Source organism: Manis pentadactyla, chromosome 6 (assembly GCF_030020395.1).
Source record: "Manis pentadactyla isolate mManPen7 chromosome 6, mManPen7.hap1, whole genome shotgun sequence".
In the NCBI taxonomy this organism is placed as follows: domain Eukaryota; kingdom Metazoa; phylum Chordata; class Mammalia; order Pholidota; family Manidae; genus Manis; species Manis pentadactyla.
Window position 1 is genome coordinate 64,901,755 of NC_080024.1, and position 26,464 is coordinate 64,928,218.

The following is a 26,464-nucleotide window of genomic DNA, read 5'->3' on the forward strand; positions in this document are numbered from 1 at the left end:
AATACTGCTCCAATAACCCAAAGAAAAATGCAAGGTTAGAGGAGATTGTAGCAAGAGGGACGTGTAACTGAATCTCAGGAAACTGGACTATATAAGTTTAAGTGCCCCCTAGCCCGAGCTCGGAAGGAGCCGACAAAGAGCCCTGCTTGAGCCTTCACAATAGAAAGCTGCAGAGGCTGTGAGCTTTAAGGATGACTAGTAAGACGTTTTGTTGGTGATACTTTTGAGAAGAGCAAAGTCTCCCTTTTACCTGATTCTTTCGATTCCAGAGCATTTGTTTTGTTTTCCACCATGACGTGTCACAAACTGAGTTTATTGATCTTGAAAAGCCTGGAAAGATGAGGCACAGTTTTAGGAAAACACACCCCTGGAGGGGCAGGCAGAAGGAGACTTTGCCTGAGCCAGATTACCCTTATTCCCCAGGGCAACAGAGGAAGATCTCACTCCTACTTTGAAAAAGAAAACAAATTAGATGTCAATATAATGGAGTCACCAAGTGATTCAAGATCTGCTGACCCTCTGCAAGGAAATAAATGGAAGGCAAGTAAAGAATATAGGACAGAATAGCCTTCAAAACAAAACCACAATGTACAGTTACTGCCATTGGTAAGGTTCAAAAGAGGCCCAATAAATAATATCCCTGTTTCCTGCCCAAATTTTAAACCAACTCAGAGAGACCAAGGTGTCAATAGATGAAGATTAAAATGTGAGCATAATTACTGAGGAAGCTGAAACTGGAGAAAATGGCTCAGGATGCATGGGAACAATTGCCTTCCGAGTACTGAACCCAAGAATCAAGACCCAGAGCTGGACAGCCTCAGGGCTCTACCCATGGGGATCTGCCCTTGTAAAGCTTTTTAGACAGTAGCTCTCCCAGAAAGAGTGACAGAGGACTAGGTTAAACATGCCCAATTCATTTCCCAAATTCACTTATTAGGTAAGTTACTCCACCACTCTCAGGAACTGGGAGGGTGGGACTAAAGAGACCAGGGGCCGTTCCCCACCATGGCAAGAAACAACAGGAGTGAGAATTACCTACACCATTTTTCAAGTGCTAGGTAAAGCACTCTGCACTTACACAAAGGCTAGAGCAATGTGGAGTGGACTCTACTTTATCCCTTTGTCACTTGCTAAGTAGTCTGCTCAGATACACCATCAATATTTCTTCAACATTTCTCTATAAGTCTGTGACAGCTTACCTAGTCTGTAAGCATCTGTTGTAGTGATGGATGGAATCTGCAGGATATGTGCTGAACACATGTACATGCTTGGAATACTGGGAACTGCACACAAAATGAATTTTCCAGTTATAGCCAGTGACTTAATTCTGGGAATCCTACTACACTTACCTCTTTACTAGACCACTAAGTAAATGGTCAGGATGCCTAGCAACTCTGCCAAGCACCACTTCTATACTGACTCACAGAATGAACAGCTGGCTATAGAAGAGCACTTCTCAAACTACCCAAGGTGAAGGAACAGTTGCTATTTGTTTTGTTTTGCCTGTTTCCAACCTGGCGCAGACCACTACTTTTATGAAACACAATAAAGATGAATTCGTAGGGGAAAAACAAAGATGTACCCTACTTGCCTGCGTTGTTTGCAGATCTCTGCCCTCCTGCCACAGCCACTCCCACCTCCCATTCAGCCAAGGCACATGGCTACGCATCAGGTACCGCTCTAGGTTTGAGAATGGAGGGCTGAACAGAAAAAAAGAGAGAGAGACAATATACAAGCCCAAGATTTTTATTAGATTCAGCACATAAAACTTTCTCGACTTCTCTACTTAGCTTGTCACAAATAGAATGGAGCAATTCGCAGAGCAGCACCTGCCCACAGCCCACCTTGAGCTGCTCTGTTCTAGACCACGGGGAGACTAAAAATCCTCAGTACAGTTATTTGCCCTGTTCTGTTCCCCTGAACCCTGTTGTCTCTTCACCAGAACCAGAACCTGGGCTCTTGCACTTATAAAATGTTTGTTTCAGATGCTCAGTGCTTTTCCCTTGAATCCTTTTCACACGATTGGGAGGTTAAGCACACAAAACTACACCCCTCACCACTAGGGCTCCTGTTGATTATTGTTCCTTCTATTTTTAAAATTTTCACTCTTTGTGAATATGTGAATAGGTGCTAAATAGTTTCTATGCTGACTTAAAATGGAAAGGGAGATGATTCTGTTCTTTTGTTGAAGTAAAAACTTGTCAATTTCCCCCCACTGAATGGTATTTTAAAGGCTGAGCTGATGCCAAACTCAAAGAACATGGAGAACTTGGGGAAAAGCCAGAGACAGATATAAGATTGTTAATAGTTTGTTTATAAGGGCCATGATTAGAGGCTGAAGAAAATGTGTTTATTTACCCAAGAAGAAGAGCATGCTAGAAGATGAGACTATAGCTCCCAGATAAAAACGGGTAAAAAGAGTTCTCAGGGAGGAAGCATGGGCCCTTTTTGGATGTAACTCCTGGCTTCACTACTGCTAGTTGTGTACCTTTGTGCAAAACTCTTAACATCTCTGAGCTTCAGTGTCCCTAACTATAAATTGGAGATGATACTGCTTAGCTGGAGATCGTTGCAAGGACTGAATAAAACACACATTAAGTGCAAGATGACTGGAGATGCCTAGTGCTTAATACATGGTAATGATATAATTAATAGATTTTTTTTCACAAAGTATGGTGACCAATTCTTTGTTTCCTCTGCGGAGAGGAGAGGAGTAAAAATAGACTCTTCCTGCAATAAAAGTAATTGAAATTGGCCACTAGATACTGTTCCTAACCATGAAGAATTGAGTTTTCTTTCATCAGAAACTCATTGCTGTTCCCTTGGCTTGTGTTCAATTCAGTTCAAACATTTATTAAGCATCCACTGTGTACCAGAAATGGTGCCAGATGCTGGGAATCCTAGAATGAACAAGACTTGGCCCTTACTCATCCTAAGATGCCTACAACTTAGGACGGATACCCACTGTCTCCTGTTTAAACCCCTTGGCTCCAGCAAGCCGCCACTGTCTGGCTGCATAGTCTGCCCCTCACAAATCACTGGGCGTCCTCATTTCTGAGACCCTCTTCAAGGCCCTGCATGAGCAGATCTAGTCGTGTGTTACCTAGCAAAAGCCAAACAAAGCATGTGAAACACGCCCTTAAGGTGTAGCCTCTGCACCAAATTCACTCTGGTGTACAGGGTTGCTTTTAGTAATGCTGCCCATTCCTCTACACAGATTACCTCTTGCCACTCACAAAACCTCTCAGCACTTTGTGCACACTCTCATCGCCCAGTCACAGGGGAAAAGGCTTACCTATAACTCGGCCCTTACATGTGGATCCTCAAAACCCATCACCAGGCAAATCAGGAAGAGTTTCAGCTCTTTCAACTGAACCTTGTGGTCAGGAGTATAGTTAAGTAAAGAGGGCCTGCAGCAAAGGCATTACACTTGATTCTCCCCATGCAGTGTGCTCACATGAAATAAAAGAACCTCAGCATACGTTGAGGGCCTTAATTTGAAATTTTAGGTTCCACATTTCTTCCAGCTCTCCAGCCTCCTGCCTTCTGATCACAGGGTTCATTTTTCTTTTGATTTGCATTTCCCTTCAGAGTTCGTGCTTGTCTTCTCACCTACTACCTCCCCTTCCCTGCTGTTCCCTCCTAGTGTGCTGCCTAAAGCTGGGTCCTAGCAAGTGTCACTCCCAGCTGGCCCTTCTAGACAAATATGACATGACTAGAAGTCACATATGGCAAACCTGGAAGGTAGAGGGCAATTATAGAAAGGTTCAAGCTACCAATTCCAGTGTTTCCTTGACTTTAAAGATTTAGACCAGGCAACCAAGTTAAAAGTGCTGGTCATATAAAAAGAGGCCATATACACTTTATTTTTTTTTAAGTTCATTATTTTGTTAGTTGCTTATCTCTACTAACTCTACTCTGGATTAATCACCTGTCTTCATTTTCCTAAATCTTTTCTATGCTAAAGGTGGTATGCAGACTGGGAGCATCAGCGTCACCAGGGGAGGCTGTTAGAAATTCAGAATCTCAACCCCCACCCCAGACCTTTCAAATCAGGGTCTGCATTTTAACAAGATGTCCTAGTAGTCATAGCACATTAAAACTAGAACTGTTCTAGAAAGTTCCCAACTGCTTCTCTTGGAGCAATGGATCGCAACCCTGACTGTTCATGAGAAGCACCCAAGAAGCTCTTGAATCATGCTGATGCCTGGGGCACACTACCACATACTAATTTCATCCATCCATGGGGGTCCTGAGCATTGGTGTTTGTTTTTTATATTCTTGAAGATTTTGATGTTAGCTAGGGTTGAGAACCACTGAGTTAAAGTATGACTTAAAGGAAAATATCACAGAATTCCATGATTTTTGAACTGGTTTAGAGTTGTAAAAAAACAGTCAGATTGTTAAATGTCAATACATTTCTTAAATATATGAATATTAACTTGAAACTACAGATTGTGTATATAAGCAATTTCTCCTTAAAAGTCTTCCTCTCTTATTCCTTATTTTTCCCTTATTTTCTTTTTCTTCAGTCCTCAGAGGGTCTCAACAGCTCTATTAACTTGCGCTAAATGGCATCCAGGACTTTCCACCAAGCCCAGTGGGAGGGCTGTGCTCCCATCCCAGCACCCACAGCTGACTGCCCTTCCTGCTGCTGCTGAAGGCTCAGGCACCGGGTGCTGGTGGGAGCAGCCATCTCCATCACTCTGGCTGCTCATGTCATTTGGTCGATGCCCCAGAGACTCACTGCTAAAGCCACTCTGCCCAGGCATGTTTGAATCCCAGTAGTGATCACATCACGGCCTCAAGTTGCCCTTTTACACGCTCCTTGCAAATCAGCCTCTCAAGGCTGGACAAAATGTTCCCGCCCCCACCAAACTGAAATAACTTTGGTATCCCTACACCCATCTGCAACTTCCAAGTTTTCTTTAGCCTCTTCCCATGTGTTTTGTTTTCATCTGTCCTTTCAGAAAGTCCACCCAGAGTCTATCATAATCTAAATGGGTCTGAAAGTAGAGAGCTTCACTTGCCCGGTGGGCTTGTACTTTCCTGAAGGCATGCCTTCCTGTTGTGGTCACAGGTGAGTGATGAGGGCCTCTGCAAGGTTTCTATAAACAGTTACATATTGACCCATATTCTTCATTTCTATCCCAGAAACTAGTTTTTAGGAGATTAAATAAAATAAATTTCTTAGTGTTAGGAAACATTTTTTTTTAATGCTTGAAAGTAAAATTCCGTTTAATTCATTTATCAGATCTTAATTGATAGTAATCTGAATTTCTGCTGTTACCATCACAAGAAAATGACTAGCATCTTTCCCATCGTTATTGAAACACTCTTCTTTATAAAAATTTTGACATTTTTGGAAATGCCAGTGATATGTATGATGTATGCTTTACAGTAAAGAATGAGACAGGGCTCTTGCTTTAGCATAAAGCTTATTTCAGGTGGAGAAAGGAGGCAAGTAATAGTGCAAATAAGAAAGAATTAGTCTCAGGTAATCATTTTATGGACATGATACAATTCAAGATAGGAGCCTAACAATTTAATTTTTCTACAAGATATATACCCTAAATATGAGTCATTTTTGGGTTGTAACTTCTGGCTCCAAATTAAATATGTGCAATTAAACAAGTCAATCTTTTTCTGCCTCAAAATATTTATCTGTAAAATAGGAAGTTGTACAAAAAGTCCAATAAGGTCACTTCCAGCTCTAAAAGTCAATGACTTTTGAATTCTCAGCTCAATTATGAATTATCAGAAGGCAAAAAGAGCATATTCTCTTTTTCTCCAACTCCTGATTTTGCCATCATATGGAAAACAATAGAAATAAAGGCAAGTAAAAATAGAAAAAAGTGGACTTAAAATTATGCCACCCTAACATCTCAAGTGTTTTCCTTCTATGTTCTATTCTGGTCCTTGAACATATATATATACATAATTTTACATAACTGCAACCATAAAATAGGTCAAATTTTATATTTGGCTAGCTCACTGGACATTATATAGCATTTTTATATTACCATTATTGCTCATAATTATAGCTTAAATGGCTGTATAGTATTCCATTTTGTTGATGTACCATTGTTTACCTAAGTATTTCCTATATTTGGAAATTTAGATTGCTTTCAATGTTTGATGACATAAAAAAGGCTACAGCAAGCCTTTTATTCATATGACTCTTTCTTTTAAATAACTTTCTAGGAATAAATTTCCAGGAGTATGATTACTGAGTAAAAGGGAGCCTCTCCATAGTTGTTTAAAAGTAAATGGCTTTCTTAAAAGCTTACACTAATTTACATTGTTGCCACCATATCTGAGAGTGACAGTTTAACCAGTCTTACCAAAGTTGTGGTATGAAATGATACTTTATATCTTAATGCACATTTCTTTGATATCTCGCAGTCTTGAACATTTCTCCTTTTGTGATTGCAGTTTACCTTCTGTGAAGTGCCTTATTGTGTCTTTTCCCAACTCTCTGCCTGTGCAACCATGGATAAGTCACTTAGCCTACCTGTGACTCCATTTCCTCATTTGTAATAGCACCCATGATAGAGTTGGAAGGATTGAATAGATTTCTAAATGTAAAGCATGTAGAATAGTATCTGACATATGAAGAACCTTCCTCATGCTCACGGCAGGATTGATATTATGTATGTAATAGGATATTAGTGATTTTCTTTACAGTTTTTATGATTTCTTCTAGTCCTTGTAAAAATGCACACATATCTTTGACTTATAAGAGAGCTCATTATATAATATAGATATGACTCCTGTGAGCCACTGGGTTTGGTAAAATATTCCCCCCAGTGTGTTGTTTTAATTTCTGTATTAGTTTCGCTTGTGGATGTGGATGCAGGCACACCTGAGTGTATGAGTATGTATTTTCCCGCAAGTCTAGAAACACGGTGTCCAGGCAGAAGGGGCAGCTCATAAAAATGCTAACTGCGGGCAGTACTCAGAATGGCACACCCAGCGCTTTTGGAGAATTGTTCAACCAAGTCATTTAGAAAAATAACAAATAAACAAAACCAAAAGCAAAATTAAACCACATACATACACTCACAAATTACCAAACCAAAAACAAACTATGTACACACATGCGCATTACAAACAAACAAAAATATGGTTGTTTTTAAGCCAGAGAGATGAAAGAAAGCCAGATGTAAGCCAGCCACAAAAATTTCTCTTTAAGAGTTAAGTGATTCTTTGTGTGCAATTATTGCCTGATTCCTACCATCATGAGATCTAACTTAGACCACTCAGAGGAGAGCACAAAAAGGGCATCAATAAATTGTCTTTGGGAGTAAAAGAAGCTCTCAGAGTCCACAATATCTTGGAAAAAAAGAGATCCTTAAGGAGGGAAGGCAGCATAGCCTAGTTAGAATGGCAAAGTTAGCAGTGTTCAAGTGTGTCAAGGCTGAAGTTAATCATCTATACAGTGAGTGAACTGAAGGAAAAGGATAAAGAGCAACAATAAAATAATAGATGAGTAATGGGAGGAACTGAAAAAGCCCACTGCCCAGATGAGAATTGGAAACTATTTAAACTGGATAATACAGTGTGTGTTCTGGCTCTGCGAAAACAGAAGTTGAACTTTTGAGTAGTAAGCAAGGACTTGATCTCAAAGTATTTGCAAATAGTGCTAGTATGGAGAGCAGATGCTGACATTATTGCCAATGGGAATAGCAATGTGGTAGTTGGAGTGAGAGACCAAAAGAAACCACAGGGAATTTTTGTGGAAAGCTTGACATTGAAAATGACTTATGGTTGATTTAAGGAGATAAGGAAAATAAGGCTACAGTGTATACCATCTGACTAATGCAGACAGGATATAAACAGCCATAGCTCTCCAACCTCCTGGAAGTCAGAGTTCTGCTCATGCAGAAAGGCACCAGAATGTTTGTCTGAGTTAAGTGTATACTTCTTTCTTACTATCTAAGAATAGTTTCCTCTCCCATTTCTGTTTGGGTATTCTTAAAAATCTCCCACCTATTAAGCACTATGAAGTCATCCAGAGAGATCTGTAGGGTACTTTATTACTTCCTAAAGAGAATCTGAGGAACCTCACAGGAAGCCCTAGGCTTGAGAGGTGGGAGCTCTGTTATTGTTAAAAGTGTGAAATAGTTTGTTGCTAAAAAGCAGAAGTTGGAGGATGCAGTAGAGTCAGGGAAGTCTTCCAACAATATCTAATGCAGTATGCTGAGAAGGAAAGTTGAGGCAAGAAAGATGTGACTGTTCCTAAATGTCTCCTGAGTTTTATCCTCCCTTCAAAGGACAGGGAACAAAGCAGTGCCTCTTAGACAGGAAATAAGAACTTCTTGAGCTGTCCTACAGGGAGTCTGTGTTTTGAAATGGGAAAAAACAGACATATTTGGCTAAAGGCAGTAGGATTTTCATATAAGAAAGACAGATTTGGGGAATGTTGATTTTAGTCCTTAATTCCTCAAAACCGCTAGAGAAATGAGGCTCATATAAGCATAATAGATGGAAAACGACAGCAGCAAAACAATCATCTCCACAGGAACAATGAGCTGCTTCGGTATCTGTCCTGGGACAGAGCTTAGGAATAACAAAGGGAGCAGATGAGATGAAGAAAATAAAGCTACACTTTGTGTCCAGGAACCGGAGCCAGCTAAGCCAGTCAGTGCCCAGATTTATCTTACCTTAGGAAAATGGATCCGGGTTTTCCCAATGTGTTTGTAGGCATTCACCTCATATACGTAACTCACCAGCACCCTCCCTAGTATTTCCTAATTGAGTTTCCTTTGAAAACTCATCCCAGAGCCTGTGCTAAAACTGCAAAGATCTGTCCAAACCTGGACCAGAATAGCTAGGGAGATCCAAGTATCCCCTAGGTGGTCAGGATGTCCATCTCAGAGAAGAGTTGATGTTGCTAGGGCAGATGGAAAAAAAAAGGATTCTCTACTGCTGACATTCCCTTTCCACTCTCATTTTTTTGGTAGAATCCTAATCAACTTTCAGAATCCACCAAAGTGTCACCTATCACCTTCTCTGTATAAACCCCACTGGTTGAAAGAACTCTGCTTCCAATAGCCTCTTATGGATAGCATTAATCATGCATTTACTACATTGTTTTGTAATGGCTTCTTTGGCATCACTCTTACTGGGCCATCACCTCTGTGACGGGAGGGGCACTATCCGCAGCCCTAGTACAGTATCTGTAACTCATTGTCCAGTACAATAGCCACCAGCTATATGGGGCTATTGAGCATTTGAAATGTGACTACTTCAAACTGAGACATGCTTCAATTGTAAAATACACATCAGATTTTGATGTATGACTAAGAATGCAAAATACATCATCAATAAACTTTTATACAGTTTGGATATATTGAATTAAATAAAATATATTATTAAAATTAATTTTGTAATATATGTATATAAAAAGCATATATGTAACTCCCATTATATTTTTATTGGACAGAACTGCTCTAGAATATAACAGAGGCTTGTTCAAGTCAGTATTAGCAGGAAAAAAAAGATAGTCTCAGTTTGGATTTTTGAAGAGATGCAAATGAAGGGACGATTTACAGAAGTGTGGGCAGGTTACAGATATCCACACAGGATGCTGAAGCATCAAGAGACTAGCCGCAGAGGGGAGCAAGTAATACTCAGCCTAAAAGAGATGAGGAGGGAATGACGTAACTAGAGGTGGTGAGCACTAGGGGCTCATTATAGGCTCAGCCAGTGGGAATTCTCATTATAAAGGAACCCTGTTTCTGCCAGAAGCACGCAGCCACGCAGGGGGGAACCTGCCTTTGATCTCCTGCTGTGCTCCCACAGGCTGAGGGGCACTGGGAGTCAGAGGGCAAGGGCTGCCGCATGATGCCCTCCCACCTTCCAGGGCACTAAGCCGTGCAGAGGAATGGAAAACAGATCAAAGCAGGAAAGGGAAGAGGGTTGCATACTGGCACAGGGTTCAGTAAATGCTCAATGAGTGAATGAAATAAAACTAGCCAGTGGGGAGAGAATGGAGAACAGTGATAAATTCATTTTTTCCCACCTGGGATCTTTTTGCAGCAGTGCTTTTAAAACTGTTCTGTGACACTAAGAGTCTAGTGGAATTCCTTTAGGGGTTCCACAGACATTTCTTCCTGTGTTTAAATATATCTGTATGTATTTTTCTAACTACTTAAATACTCTGCTAAACACAACATGGCACACCCAAATGTGTTATATATCAAAATTTTCCACACATGGGAAACAAATCACATCAACTTATGCTGCCAGGTAAATTTGGTTTTGTGCAAGCCTAAAATATAAGTCCTCCTACCTCTTCTGTACTTTTATTTGAATATCTTTAATGTATTATTAATTAGGAAGATTTAGGTCTACATTAGTCTTTTATTAAAAAACTCACATCTCACATGTCCACTTATATAAAGTTATGCACATTATACACCACTGTAGCACATGCACAGAGCTTAATGAAATGCCAGGCAAGGTTCCAGAATGTGTATTTGGCCATGTTCTCATGTCTCCTCCTGTTATATCATTGTGTATTATGAGATATTTATGTTAGGAAATGTAGATATTGTTAGGAATTCAATTTGAAATGCACTTCTGGCCACTGGCATCCCTTGTTTCCTGCCTGGAAGGTTTTGCCTTCAGTTCTTGGCCAGGTTGAGATTAAGATGCTTCTCAATCCTTTTCATCCTTTTTTCCTTTAGCATTCAGCTCAAATGTCTCCTCCTCAGGAAATATTTACTGTGTTTGTCCACCTAATATCTTAATTATATTCACCTCCCCGTTCTCTATTTCAGCCTTTTTTTATTGCCTTCATACCACTTATCACAATTTGTAACTGTTTTGTTTCATTGTCTCTTTGTTGGTTTCTGTCTGTTTCCTTAATAAAAATTTAAATCACATCATTGCCGGGACTGGATCCCTATGAGCATGGGTGGGGCACTACTGTGAGAGCTTTACCTATATTAATTCATCTACTCACAACAACCTTGTGAGAGTCTGGCCCCCCTTTTGCAGATGAGGATAAGACTCAGAGAGGTGAAACAATCTGATAGAAGCTGCTTAACTGTCACGTGGGAGAGCCAGGAATCAAACCCGGGAAGTCTGGCATCATTTCCCTTACTCAGTGTTGACCCAGAGGTATAGCAGCATCTTTGATATTAAATGCTTCAGATGCCAGGCCCCAAAGTGCTAACAATGATACTGGCTAACATTTATTGAAAGCTTCCTATGATGCTGTGTTTTATGTGATTGTTATTATTATTAAATAACCTTATAAGATAGGCGTTACTATTATCCCCATTTTATGAAGTATGGAAATTGAAACCTAGAGAAATGGAATACCTGTCCAAAGATCATCAGTCAAAAAATGGCAGAATGGGAATTTGAACCTAAGCTCCTAACCATGATGCTCTGTGGCCTGCCTGAAATCCTAATTCTGCTTTATGCCTCACTTTACTATGGCTGGAATATTGGACATTTATTTCTTATCTATAATTTGGAAGAATATGCACTTGTTGAGCACATCTGTGTTCTCTGGATGGAAAGTAGATGGCAGGTTTACATAGATCAGTTCATTCTGAGCAGAGGTCGCCAGGAAACCTTGTGCCTAACTCTCATCTGTGTCTTCATGTCCTTTCCAAAGGTGTTCACCTTGGGCCTCCCAAACTGAGGCAGTTTATCATTTTCATTTCTCTATAGAAAATCTAGGAATCTCACAAATATGTGGAAATTAAACAATACTTGACTAAATAACCAATGGGTCAAAGAAGAAATCAGAAACTACTTTGAAATGGATGAAAATGAAGATAATATACCTAATTTATGGGATGCAGCTGAAATCTCCTGTGTACAGAATACATGTGCATGTGTATCTCTGTCCTCTCCTCCACTTGATTCACTTCCTTGTCTATTTAGCCAAAACTTACTGAAGCCCAACTCTGGGCCAGGCACTGTGCTGGGATTTGGAGATACAATGACCAGAATGCAGCCACAGCCCCATTGGGTGTGGAGCTAGGCATGGAGCATGTAGACTGGGTAAGTGCTTAATAGATTACGCATTTACTACACCAGGATTCCAGTCAGCAAGGCTGGAGGAAGGGTGCTAGTCTTTTGGCTACCTGATTTTGCCTTTATTTTACTCTCCTGCTTTCTTTTTCTCTCAAGGACTTCCTTTTCTGGCTATCTCATGTCCCCTTTCTCTACTTTTTGCTATTTATATAGCCAATCCCAGATTATCTCTTTTGTGGATTTTGTACCATTAATGTTTGAACCCCGACTACTGGAATCTAGGTTTAATCTTCCCCACCAGCTCCCTACACCCCAACTAATGAATGCTCAGGGAACAAGGAGTAGTAACATCAGCCTAAGGAAAGTTGAATCATACCATCATTATTTCCTCACCACTCCCTAGTCCCCTGCTTCCACAAAACTTAGGATCTCTTCCAAAGCCCATAGGAATGACCTTTTTTTTTTTAATCTTCTGAGTTCTCTGCTCCACCCCCATTAACACAGATATTTATAAATAGATGTCTTCTGGTTTCTTTCCTGCTGTCCCTAGAATTGTGGAATATTATTTTGAAATTCTTCTTTGGATTTTTGTATGCAAATTTATATTCCCAGTTGCTAGCATACTGACTGGCATGTAAGATGTCCAATTAATATATTTGAAAACAAATCAAAAATGAAAAGAGAGAAAAAAAATCAGTAAATCATTTTTTGCATGAACTATATTGCTCTATTTTAATTTAAGGATGTATATACCAGCTTCATTCCTAAGTCATGTGGTCCTCAAGAATAGGGCCTGGTCTCTGTTCTTTTCTGTATCTTCCCTTACCCTGTGCCTAACACATGACTGGTACAGAAGAGAATCTTAATCCATATTTGTTGAATAAAGAATGAATAAATATCATTAAGTAAATATATGTGACTGATGTAGATGAGGATTTATATCAATATTGTTACCTAGAACAAGGGGTATACATAACTTAGGTAAATAAACTACAAGTAGCATTAGAAGAATGTCTGTGGAAGAGAGACTACACTGGTGTCACTTCTGTTCTGGGAACACATCCCTTAAATGGGTGTGCCTACTTCTGTTTTATTCCCCTTGAGAGAAACTGGAGCTGAACTTTGGAGATGACTTTGCACATGAAATGGGATTATAAGAGTGTGAACATGTGGGTGTGGGATTTTTGCTAATGTAGTCATTTCCTCCCAGATACTTGAAAAATATGTTTCTTCTATATTTTCTATTCTGTTACCATTGCCCCTGTATTTTCTCTTCATTTCACATTTAAATTTTGTAAACCGCCCAGTTAATGCAGACATGCATAATAAGTGGGCCCAGATCTTACTCTCAATGGAAGCCAGAGCTAGTGTCCTGACACTAGGAAAGTATAATTACCCTGAGAACAGAGTTATATTTTCTGGAAGGACTTTTATCAGTGTCTGTGGAGCCCAAAATGTGTGTTTCAGCATTAGACAAGGAGAAAGATTTATGAAACATGCACCTTCTCTATCTTGGGGGAAAAAAAATCTCTTTTGTAAAAAGACTTAGTGTGTGAGTACATCCTGAGCTTCAAAGGAAAAAAATAAAATTATATCGGAAATCTATGCATGCTAAAATAATATTCACTCAAAATGGGGAATGATTGATTCTTTCCATATGTTCTTATCCTATTTCAATTTAAATTAATTTTCCAGGACTCATTACCCATCTCTGCAATATTTGATGAGTTTGCTCCTAACGCTGGCTTTGGCACACCTGCAGCCAGTGCATGTCTTCATGGTTAATCTGTAGGAACCAAAATTAATTTCAGTGAAAACAGCCAAATGGTCCTCAGGAGTCTTTACTCATATGTCTGGTTAGCATTCACCACAGACAGAAAACAGCCTGACAAAGGTGACAAATGTTTCAAAAGATCTTTCCTAAGTACTCTCACTATCTTCTTTTTTTTTCAATTTGCAGGTGCAAAAATTCCATCTGTAATTCTTTAATTCCAAGGGCAATGGGTGTCTTGAGGTCTCAGAATTCAGGACAGGCGGCCAGCTGGGATACGATATTATGCTTGCAAGCCATGGCAGGTGCAGAAGGAGGGCAAGCAGTTAAAAGTTTGGCCTGCTCTCCTTTTTCCTTTTTGTGCTTCCTTTTGCTCTTCTAGACGGGTGTACAATTACACTAGCTGAATTCGTTATCTTGAGAAGCTGTGCTGTTGTACATTCAGGAAAGGGGCTTGATTACTCAACCCATGTTTCCAGGAGCCTTATTTGGGTTCTTTTGTGCAGCAGAAGCAAAAGTGCTGAGTGCACCCTCTATTTGTTTTGCGATTTGCCTGCTGGGCACATTACTTGCTATCACTCTGGTTTCAGTAGATGGTCTTTCCACTGAGGTTTTAGCATGTCTGTATTTAGAAAACAATAAAAGATATCTAAGATGGAAAAATTAGAGGAGAGCAAAAGTGCACTGAAGAGGGGAGAGAAGGGCAAGAGGCAAGCTGTAAGTACAGATCCCTTCCAATGGCGGGAGCTGCCCCTGGCGTCTACGCTTCATTTCTTTCTTACCTTGCTAAGTATTTCACTGGGGAGATTAGCACAGGAGTAATAGCCAAGGAAAACATGGCTCCAGTACTCTCCAGTGTCCTCAGAGTGCGTTTGGCCAGGGCATACAGCAGAAACAGCGTGAGGATGCAGGAACTGATACAGCAGCTGCAAAAGACATATCTCTATGCTGTTACAATCACATACCATCTCCTCTGTTGGGGCTTTGTCAGCACAAGGGCTGCTGGCGGGGCCGTGACTTCTTTCTCCAACAGGAGTAGTTTGTTTGTATGGCTTTTCTTCAAGCTGTCGCCAGAAACTTAGGTTTGGGGATTCCTGAGGTAGATGTAACCAGGGTAGTCTCTGGTTTGTCTCTACTGATCGTGATGCTTTGGAAAGACTATCAGGCAAAATACTCAGAGATTTTTTTTTAATGAAAAACAAGGAGGAGAGATAGCCCGAAAGCTAGGAAGGAATTATACTGAGATGGGCCCTTGACCTGTATATAGCTGTAAGTACTTCATTGTCCATTATATCAGATAATAATAGGTATATTTGATGGTGGGTTTGGTATGTGCTTACTTTTACATGGCCTCTTTAATGCTGTATGGACTATGGTAAACTTTTACTTATTTATATATATATTTGCTTACTTATTTTACACTATCCCTAGCACAGAGACATACCCAATTGGATACATACCCATAAGGACGTACTCAGTTGGATTTATATATGTATTTGCTTTCTTATTTTACACTATCCCTAGCATAGGGACATACCCATTTGGATACTTAACAGATAGATATAGGAGTAGCCATAGCTACTAACTGATATTAACAGTAGGGTATGCATAGATATTTTCTTTGGTATTATAAATTATAAAGGAAAAAAAGGAAAAAAGTATTTGGCAAATACATATATGTCTGTATATAAGATATAGATATATATGAAATGTCTGTATAACCATAAGATATTTAATTGAACACATATCTCTGATTTAAAGAGTTAAGGCCCTTGACCACTTGAAGTGATACAAAGAACAATTGTGTGATGAAGACGCTACCTCCAGGTTGCAGCTGCCTGGTTAGATGTCGTCATGGGACTCGCTCTAACTCAAAACATCAGACTCTGGTATAATAAGAAAGTAATCTCCAAACCCCCACCCTTCTCTTGGGGAACATGACTTTCTTCCAGTGTCAGGTTGCTTTTTTGGTTCCTAGGCAGTAAGACTTGGATATAACTCTTTCTTAACTGTATCTCTCCAGGTCAGTTCCCTGGATTTTCTGGGGGAAAGGAAATGTGCCACAAATTGACTCTGCTTCATGGCCTCCATGCAGACTAACCAAAAGAAAACACTGGTGGAAAACCAGAACCTTGAGCTCTAGCCCTGGCCCAGCCACTGTTGTTAGCTGAAGGCAAATTAACTTCTCACGTTCCTCCTGAGTGTGAAGAGGTGTACTACTTTCTCTGGATGCTTCAAAAAACCATTTCACAGAGTAAGCAGGTGACCTTATGGAAAAAGTGAAGGCTTTGGAGTCAGCCAAACTGGTTAGTTCTTCAGCAAAGATTTATTTAGTATCTACTACATGCCAGGTACTGTTCTGGGTTCTAGAGGTGCTGCCCTCATGAAACTCACATTTTACTGTGGTGGGTAATCAATAATCAATATTAGTCTGTGGCCTTGGGCAAATCATTTAGCCCCTCTAAGCTGGTTTTTTTTCAACCCTGAAATGGGCACTATCATAACATTTTGAGAGTTGTCAAAATTAGACACAATGGTATTTAAGTCACCTATTACACAGTAGGAGTTCAATAACTGCTATGAAACAATACTATATAATATGGAAAGTGCTTTCACAATTGCATAATGTTATTGAGATCTATGGATTCTTTTTTCATCTCTCCTCTGTACTGTGTGGCTTTTAAGCCATGGACCATCTTACACTGTAGAGTTAATCACTTTCCTCCTCTTTATTTCCTTAAGTGAGGGACTACATTTATTAAAGAAACACTTCTTGAATGCCTACTATACATTCAATATTAGGCTGGCACTGAGGATAAGGATATAAATGAGATTTTTCCAGGCCTTACTTGGGATTATGACAGAAAACACTTGGTTTAAATTGGGGTTCTCACTCTGGAGGGCTTTTCTTCTAGAATTTATATTTGTTATCAAGTATTTAGGGAGACAGGAAAATAGCCCTCTCCTTGGCAAGTGGGTTAAGCTAAAGTTTTACCAGAGAGACTGAAACCTCTGTCTATAGGACCCCTGGCAATCTCACTCTATTCAAGACAAAAGAGATGAAAGAAGACATGTTTTCCTATGGCATTTACCCAAAGGTAAATGTTCAGTCTATCAATATCCTTTGCTACAAGAGAAAGTCAATCAAGCTATTTACTGTACCCAGCCATATGATCAGTGTTGTTACAGATATTTTAGGGGACATAAATAAAAGGAAGGAGATATTCTGGGAGATACAGATCAATATAAGATGTGACACCTGCCCTTGAGGCAGGGCGTAGAATGCATTTGTTAATTTACTCATTCACTTATTCAAGGAAAATCTGTTTAGTAACCATGGCTTTGAAGGAATTGTCCTGAGTGCTGGATCTACAAGGGGGAGAACCACCAGAAGGGAGCAAAGCTGGTAAGCTCAGCAAAGGAGAGAATGGTTAGCTGTCCCTAGAGAATAGGGGCAGGCATCACAGAGATGGTGGCTGTCTAGTTTTTACACAGGAATAAGATACGTGGAAGAGATACTATTAAGCAAACGGGGATATAGACAACAGATAGACAAACAGAGATGGATAGCACAGACTGTAAATGCTGCAGGAGCTGGAGAAACCAGGCTTTTGGAGCACCAGGTTGCCTCTCCCTTCTAAGCATTCACCTAGAGTTGTTGCTTCAACTGAGAAGATGATTTCCCTGAGATAATGACACTAAGACACAGACTTCTAGCCCAATTCATGGTGCACATAGGGCCTCTTTTATAACTCATCTTGTTTTAGAAAGAAAGTGGGTCTCTTTTGCTTTCTGCTCTGTTGTAAAGTCAAGAGCTAACTTTATATTGATGCCATGCCGGATTTGGTTTGTTTTACATTGATGAATACAGGAATGAGAAGTGGGGACCAAACTGAATCTCTCTATGGCCCACTGTTGGGTTTTGGTGGATGAAATGGCCTTCTTGATGCTTTTCTTCTTTCAGCTGAAAGATATCGTAAGGTACAAATTGAACACTAAATCGCAAAGCCAGATGGACATAAATTCAAATCCCAGATCTGCCCCTTATTAGCTGGGTGGTCTTTGGCATAGAATCTCTTCACCCAAATTTGGATCACAGGATTCAACTGAACTCTGAAAGATGGAGATACAGCTCTGAAGTTGGAGCCAACCCAGGAAAACTTCAGAGAGGGCTCTTTTATGTTTCTGTCTTTGAATAAGCAGGTATAACTTTGTGACCATACCAGCTTTAAAGCCGTAGGGAAAGGGGAAAAGCAGCCACAGGCTTGTCTCTAGCTAGTTTGCTTGCCATTGCCTAATTCAGCAAGCTCAATACCTGACCCTCCAAGGAAACTGCTGAGGTTTTTTGCAACAAATGTTGTATGCAGGCTCCACTGAGTCTTGGAGATCTGTGATTATATTCAGAAAATACACTTTTTTGAAATAGCTGAACTTGTTAATAGGTGAGAAGCTAGAACATTCAACATGTAATAATAATACTAGTAGTAATAGTAGATTACTTATGGGGTGCTTACTATATGCCAGGCACTATATTAAATACTTTATTATGAATTAATTCATTTACTTACATGCACCCTATTATGTAGGTACTATCACTATCTGTTTTAAGATAAGGAAATTGAGGCACAGAGAGGGGCAGTGGTCTGCCAGCCTGGCAGAAGCAGGATGTGTACCCAGGCTGTCTGCTTCAGAGCCTGTGTGCTGAACCACTCTATAAGCCAACTTCTTTTAAAATAATTATAATAACTGTGTGTGTTCTAATTATAAAAGTAAGTCATAGTAGGAATTTTTATAAACAGAGAAAGGAATGAGGTAGCCAAAATTATTCATACTTTTATCACCTAGGGATAATGTTTATTAATATTTGGATCTATTTCCTTTTAGAAATTAAATTACGTATATATTTCTCTGTTCAAATAAAATAACACGGCATGTAACTTTTTAAATTTAATGTTAAAATGTGAGCATTTTCCCATTATTAAGTATTCTTATAAACATAGATTTTAGTGGTTGCAAATATTCCAATTATCTAGAGGTACATAATTTACTTTTAAAATCCCATAATATTGCACCGTTAAGTTGCTTCCAATGTTCCTGAGATTTCTATGTCGGTTGCTTGGGGATTCCTTAGACTGGTACTTTCAAGAGCTTGCCTGGGTTATTTGAAGAGTGGCTAATCTTCTACTAAAGAGAATGTGCCTATATCCCCCTCCCCAGGTAAGAGCACCCCTGACCATTCAAGATAGGTGAGAATTTTGAAAATTTTCCTGAGTGTCCAAATTCTCATTGAGAATCCAGAATTTCATTCAATTAAAAAATTGCTTGTATAATTTTTCCTAGTTTTGTAAATGAAACATGTATCCTGTAAAGAAAGTAGAATATACAAATGAGCAAACAAGAAAAAGAAAACCTAAAACCACATCACTCAGCTTGGTGAATATTTATCTTTCAACACTACACACTATCCTGTTACCTGCTTGTTTTACTAGATGTATTCTGTCCTTTCACAGTATATACATAGATCAAATCATCATGATGTACAATTTGAATACCTTACAGTCTGGTCAATTAGACCTCAGTAAAGCTAAAAAAAAAAACAAAAAAAAACAGGTACCAAATTGTAACTGATTTCTTCCCACCCCCTCTCCAACCCACAGAGCTGATCCCTATAAACCATCACTTTTAATTCATTTATATAAATGTAAACTACTTTTCCTCCTTATTCATTTTGCCACACTTACCAAGGAGCAAGTAGCTCTACTGTCACATAGGCCAAAGTGGTGTCCCTACATCAAGAAGTCTACCTTCTACTTGGGGAAGCAAGATCCATATTCTTGGTAAAAAGATGATAAAGCTGTAAAAAAGTGCCCCAAAGTGGTGCTGTTAATAAGGGCACATATGGGAATAAGGAAATATCTAGACAACAAACCCAAACTCTCTGTCATCTTTAAGCTATTGTGTCCAGTTTTCCCTCTGTCCCTCTACTTCAGCTTGGTTGAAAGGCCATGGAGTTGGCTGTGCCCACACATGACCCTCCTCTGTGTCCTAAGTTGGCCTCTAACTTTTAAGGAGATTCTTCTACCTCATCTTCTTCCCAATTCATCCAAAAAAGAGGGTCCTATCAATTTGTATCAGAATCTAAGTCTAAGTTTATTTCAAATGACTATGCTTGAAATCAGTAAAGACAGGACTCTTTTCTGCTCCAGTTTTCCCAGACAATTTTTATTTAAAAATGGAATCTTATTCCCAGAGGAATTGTGAGCCAACAGCTCACTATAATAAGGTTACAAGTGGTAAAAACATTAGGTGAAGTGTAATCATCTTGCTTTGTGGTCAAACTAATGATGAAAGAGTTAAAAAAATTTTTTTATTTTGTAAGCTGTCGGAGGGAATAAACAGTTTTAGTTAAAACTCCTGCATCTCTCCCTACTTCATAGCTTCAGGTTATTCCCAAAGTTCTGAACACACTTTTATTATAATTACTACAACCCCAGAATATATTATTATTATTATTAATTTAAACAGTCAGTTACATTTTAAAGATTATTTGGAAACAACCAAAAATGTCTTTTATATCTACCCACATATTTACCATTTCTAGTGCTCTTCTTTCCTTAATCCAAATTTCTGTCTGGTGTCATTTTCCTTCTGCCTGGAAGATTTCCTTTAATATTTCTTGTAATTAAAATCTGCTAGTGAAGTATTTTCAGTTTTTGTAAGTCTGAAGAAGTCTTTTTTTGGGGGGGCGGGGTATCATTAATATACACTTACATGAGCAACATTATGGTTACTAGACTCCCTCTATTATCAAGTCCCCCCACATACCCCATTATAGTCACTGTCCATCAGCATAGTAAGATGCTATAGAATCACTACTTGTCTTCTCTATGTTATACTGCCTTCCCCGTGTGCCCTCCACCTACATTATGTGTGCTAATTGTAATACCCCTTTTGCTTTCTGTTCTGTGTGATTCCATTTATGTAACATTCTAGAAAAGTCAAAACTAGTTACTGAAAGCAAATCAGAGGTTGCCTGGTACCAAAGGTAAGAAGAGAATTGCAAAGGGACAGGAGAAAACCTTTGGGGTTTATGGAAATGTTCAGTGTCATAATTGTGAGTGTAGTCTTAGAATTAAGCATGTACTTAGAATTAATTGATTGTACACTTAAGTTTTGTGAATTTTATTTTATGTCAATCATACCTCAGTAATACTGATTCTTTTAACTGTAAGATTAAGTCATTCTTTTTTCTTGCCCCCATATTTTTATCCCACTGGATATCTGGTGTTAGGAACACAGTAACTGCTATTGGAAATTAATAATAAATAGGATCAGTTGATTAATGTTTAACTTGGGACACTTAGAATGACCTAACCTGCCAACTTCAGGGACATTTAGAATGAAACTAAACTTCCAACTTCACATTATTCAGGATAAATTTAAAATAAGAAAGAGGGGGTGGTTAACATAACAGTGTTTGCTTCAGTAGAAGGCTCTGTGTTTCATTTGATCTGAAATGAAAAAGTGACAAATACAGGGATCATTTTAGTTCAGATGTATCAAATCTCATTATTCTAGAACAAATATTAGTGGATTGAATGAATCTCAAGCTGTAGACATTTCTCAAGTCTATTTTTGACTCAAACTGGCTCTTTTACAGAAAGAAGAGAAACAAAAATTTACTGGCAGTAAAGGCTTTACCTTTTCTCATTGAATTTTCTGAGATTTAAGAAAAAAACCTCTGAAAAATCAGAACAGATGGAACGATATGAAGAGCATTGCAAAACAGAATCCTTTGAGGAGTACTTAGTAGAAAATAAAGTGCTCAAAAGACCTTGTCTTTTTTAAAAAATCAGTTGATTAGAGGCAAAGTATCAGATGTAGTAAATGTTTGCCTTCCTCGGAAGGAACTGAAAACAATAAAGCCTGTCACATTTAATTGTTCTCAAAGTTGGTCTGTAAGGCACCGTCCAAAGATTCCCATTTGAAAAGAATTCACAGAATCTTCACAGCAATAAGATAGTTGAGTGGTGTGGGTAAAGCTCGAGAGAACTGATAAAACTGTTTCTCATTAACATTCACTCTCTTTTTCCTAACCATAAAACTCTCTTTTAGATATCAGAAGAGTTAAATTTTAAACAGTGTAAACTCTCTAAGGGTAAGGGGTAGCCGAGAAAATCTCATATATGGCAGCCATGTTTTGAGCTCACATAGGTTTCACAATCTCCACTTGGAGACAGATGAATAGGTATTAGATTAAGTTACCTGGCTCTTTGCAGCGGGTAAAGGATGTGAGGTGACCTATACAAGGGTTGAGGGAGTGGGTGGAAGGCACCAAGTGTTAAACTCTGGTTCCAGTTCCCCATGACTCATTCAGCGTAGATTTGCTACCAAACCACTGGGAATGAGACAGTGTAAGTGAAGATATTACAGAAGCCAGTGAAATAGACCAAAAAACTTCCAGTTCCAGGAAAAGTACTGAAGAGAAGAATAGCAAATGCAGCAGGGACTCTGCCAAACAGATACAGTTGGTTTGTTGATATATCCTGAGTTTCAAAGGGAAGAGACAAATAAACTTCCATTTTGCTATTAGTAAAGGTAGCAGGTCATATAGGGCTTAAATACTATCTTAACAATAAAATACATAAAAGAAAAAGTGTTTGAGAAAAAAACATATAAAGAAATATATATAAAGACTATATAAGATGAAAAAATCTAAGGGAAGGAAGGGAGGGAGGAAGGAAGGAAGGAGGAAGAACACTAAAAGTATTTCTTGAAGGGAAACTGGGAGTACATTTCCTTGGCTGAAGATCCAGTGTGAATAAAAGGAAAAAAAAAACATCTTGATAAAGAGAAGTGAAATGGTAAACCAACTTTCTGTATTAATGAGATTGTCAAGAGGCCTCTAGATGAGTGATTTGGAGTGCTGGTCTTTTGACACTGGAAGCTTTTTACCAAGCTTAAAGAATTTGACAAAAGTCTCAAAAAAGCTTTCAAAATTACTTTATTGTGATTCTGTTTAGTTTGGGAAAATCAAATAGATGCCAATAGCTCTTAGATAAGCAGGGACTAAAAAGCATAAATATAGTGTTATAACAAATCCAAAGTATTTGGAAGCCATTGTGTCTATGTCTTTGAATGTTTGGAATTGCAAGATGTTTGCAGAGATGATGATCTAAAAGTGGATAGTCAGGCCTGGCTACAAATGGCTGCCTGAATAAAAATGGGGATCCCAGGAAACCTGTCACAGACCTCTCTGAGCTCCAGAAGCTACCGTGGTTTAATGGTATTACTGCCTCTAAAATGTGGTGCTTTGTTGCCTTGATCATTTGACAAGCATGCCTCCTCTGGGGACCAAATATGATCCAAGATGCCAGCTCCTTGCTAGGATCTGGATCTGATGTCCAGAATCTCAAGAAGTCTGAGAGTCTCAAGGCTGGGGATAGTACCAGTGCTCTCACGGCAGAGGACTTCCTAAGGGAATTGTTTTCTCTTCCTGGCTAAAAAGGCACTCAAGAGGAAATATCTCTTCTTATGCTTTGGATAAATAGATCATCCATCCATTTATTTATTTATGTATCATATTCAACAAATATTTGCTCGTCATCTACTATGTGCCGAGCACTGTGGTATGTGGTGGGTATAACATAATTGAGGCCTTCATGGAGTTTACATTTTTGTAACATACATTAGTGTTTGCATTACATTTACTTCCAAAATAAATAAGTAAACAATCATTAAATATTATACTGGAAGATTGTAAATGTGATGAGATAATGAATAAAAAGGTCACTAAAGTAAATGAAGGTCACTTTAGTTAGAGTAGTCAGGTCACATAAAGCCAAGTCTTGATGGATAAGAAAGACTAGCCTCATGGAAACAACAAAAACGGCAACAGAGAAGGAAAGAAGGCTTCAGGCAGAGGAAATAGCAAGTGCAAAGGCCATAAAGTAGACAAGGAAGGGCATACATGTAGTGTTGTATGGTGAGTTAAGAAAAAACTGATATTAAATGATGTTGGAGAGAGAAGAATTTGGGGTTTTACCTGAGTACACTGGAAAATCATTGATGGCTTTCAAGCAAGAGAAAAAGATTTGAGATATATGGAAAATGTATTAGAAGGGAACTAAAATGGAAGCAGTGAGACCAATTAGGAGGTGCAATGTAATGGTAGTTTGTACCAGGGATATCTGTTTATTATTAGTGTAGTCTGCATCTCTTGAGTCTGCACAGGCTTGTGACTACTTCTCCCCATGGAAATGACCTTCAGACTTCTGAGTGTAAAACATAGAAGGACATGCAGTGTCTGCCTTGTTTGCTGGGACATGGCTTGACCCACCATGTAAGAACCCTACCTACCCTGAGTCTGCCCTGCTATGGAGGAGCCTCGGTCACATGAATGGGCCATGGGAAAATGTTCCATTCAGAAGCCCCAGCTGAGCTCCCAGATAATAGTCATCATTACTCCAGATGTATGAATGAAGAAGTCTCCAGATGATTCCTGCCTCCAGCCTGAGTCTTCCCTTTCCCTGAGTCTTCCCCAAGCAGAGATTTGTCATTCTCACTGTATGAATTCCTGACCTATTAATATTAGGATTTGAAGCAGTTTGTCACATAGCAATAGTAACTAGAACACTGGGAGAGGAACATCTTGAGGGGAGAAATTAAGAAATGCCAATGAAAATTTAGGGCATACTAGTGAATTGATCAGGTAGAAATATCAAGTGATTAGTTGGACATATGGGTGTAAGAAGACAGCTGGGCTGGAGATTTGCAATTGGCAAACAGCATATGGATCCTACTTGCTTTCCCAGGACTGGGTGTGTTCACCTGGAGTAGGAGGTGGGCAGAGAAGAGGAGCTGGTCCAAGGCCTCATTCAGAGGGAGTCCAGGTACTTAGAGGCAGAAAGGAGGAAGAGCCAGAGGAAATTGAGACTGAGTGCCCAGCAAGGCAAGGAAAAAACTGAGAGAATGGTTTGTCACAAAAGCTGAAGAAGAAAATTATTACCAGGACAAAGGGAGCAGTGGACTTTGTGGAAAATTATTGAGAGTCAAAAAAGATAAAAGTGGTCATTAGATTTGGCAGCAAAGAGATCACTTGTGACCTTGAAAAAGAGCAATTTTAGTGGGAGCGGATGGGTTTTGATCTCTCAGAGGATGAAGAACAGTATATTCAGAAAAAGTTGGATCAGCATGCTATATGCAGTGAGCTTACATTCTACTAAAACTATACAATTTACCTGCTTAAAGGAACATCATAATGTTAGTAAACAGCAAACATTTTTGGCACCAGAACTGGGTTGAAATAGCTATGGGCAAATTATTAAAAGTTATTGAGCTTCAGTTTCTTCACCTGTAAAATGAAGGTAATAATACTTCCTCATAGGATAAGGTAACTAAGCACAAAATGAGATAGTATTTTAGCACCTTGCATTAAGAAATTTGCTCAATGCTCATTCATTGAAAACTCACTTATCAAGTACCTACTGTGTGCCAGGCCTTGTACTGGGTGCCTGGTATACAAGGATGAGGAGTCTCAGTCTATGATCTCCAGAAAGTTACAGGCTAATAAGGAGATGAGCCTGCAAACAATTGCATTAGAGTAAGATAATTGTGTTAAAAGGACTGTGACAAAGGAGGAGGAAACATGAAGTATGTCCGAGGCTTTACAGAGGACCTAGCATTTCATTTGCTACTTGAAGGTGGGTTTTCCAGGTGGACAAGCTGGGGAGGGTATTCTAAGCAAAGAGAACATCAGGTGCAAAGGCTCAGGGATGGGACTGCACATAACATCTTCTGGAACTATAGGTAGTTGAGTGTTACTGGAGTATAACTGGTGTGGAATAGGTAGAGATGGGGGAAGGAAGGTGGTGGGGGATAGACCAGGCTGGTGAGAAAAAACAGGAGGATGAAGAGGCTCAGTTGTCATAAAGAGAAGGTTAGATTTTATCCTAAATGCATAGGAAGTCACTGAAGAACTTATGAGTGGAAGACAGACTGAGAGGTTCCTTAGCTTTGTAAAATACCCTGACCTTTGTACTTCAAAAAATGGTGTCTCTGACTGGTGCTCAGCAAGACATGTTCAGTGATTTGTTTCTCCACTTGTGACAATGGATTGGTCTCCTTCTCTTGTAGGGTGGAACTCATGGACCAATTGAGCAGAAAAGAAAATTCAGAAAGAGACTATGCCAGAGGAGAGACTGAATTAGCTATCTATTCCTTCTATAGAGGGTGATGCCAATGCCATATACAGCGGTAATCAAAGAGCATGTAAAAAAAAGTAGAGAAAAAAGTATTGAAGGGATGTGACAAATTTAATACTGGTATAATGATATCTAGATTTTGTGATATTGTGGTATTTGTAGTTTAATAAATTGTGATTTGATATGCTTTCTCATTCTAAATTCATTTTTGTACCTACTGTTGTGACAGTGATTTTGCCGTCTTTTTCTTATAGAAGATTTTCAGAACCGAATATGCTTTAGACCTCACAAACCTGGGTAAACCATTGAGTACTACATTATCCTTTATTGGTTTCCCTAAATCTGCCTTCATCTCTGTAAATAGTCATTTTATTAAACTCTCCTCCATTTCTCAGTTTGAGAATGCCACCTGTTTCAAGGACCACACAGAAAGAATAATGTTTGCTTTAGTCATAATCTTTGTACATCACTTATACATTTTATTCCTTTA

The 26,464-nt window shown here is 39.1% G+C and overlaps 1 protein-coding gene across 3 annotated transcripts in view; it reads left to right on the forward strand.

Annotated features, from left to right (window-relative positions):
• The window catches only part of METTL8 (methyltransferase 8, tRNA N3-cytidine), a 137,154-nt gene extending 110,992 nt beyond the window's left edge, over positions 1-26,162 (forward strand). For 2 of the 3 annotated variants that reach the window (XM_057503915.1, XM_057503916.1), the window contains one exon: positions 25,907-26,162. In XM_057503915.1, the coding sequence (XP_057359898.1) occupies positions 25,907-25,929 (23 nt within the window). In that variant the 3' untranslated portion in view covers positions 25,930-26,162. The remainder of the gene's footprint in view (positions 1-25,906) is intronic. The other variant, XR_008998267.1, reaches the window with a different exon arrangement.
• Positions 26,163-26,464: the final 302 nt, after the last annotated feature.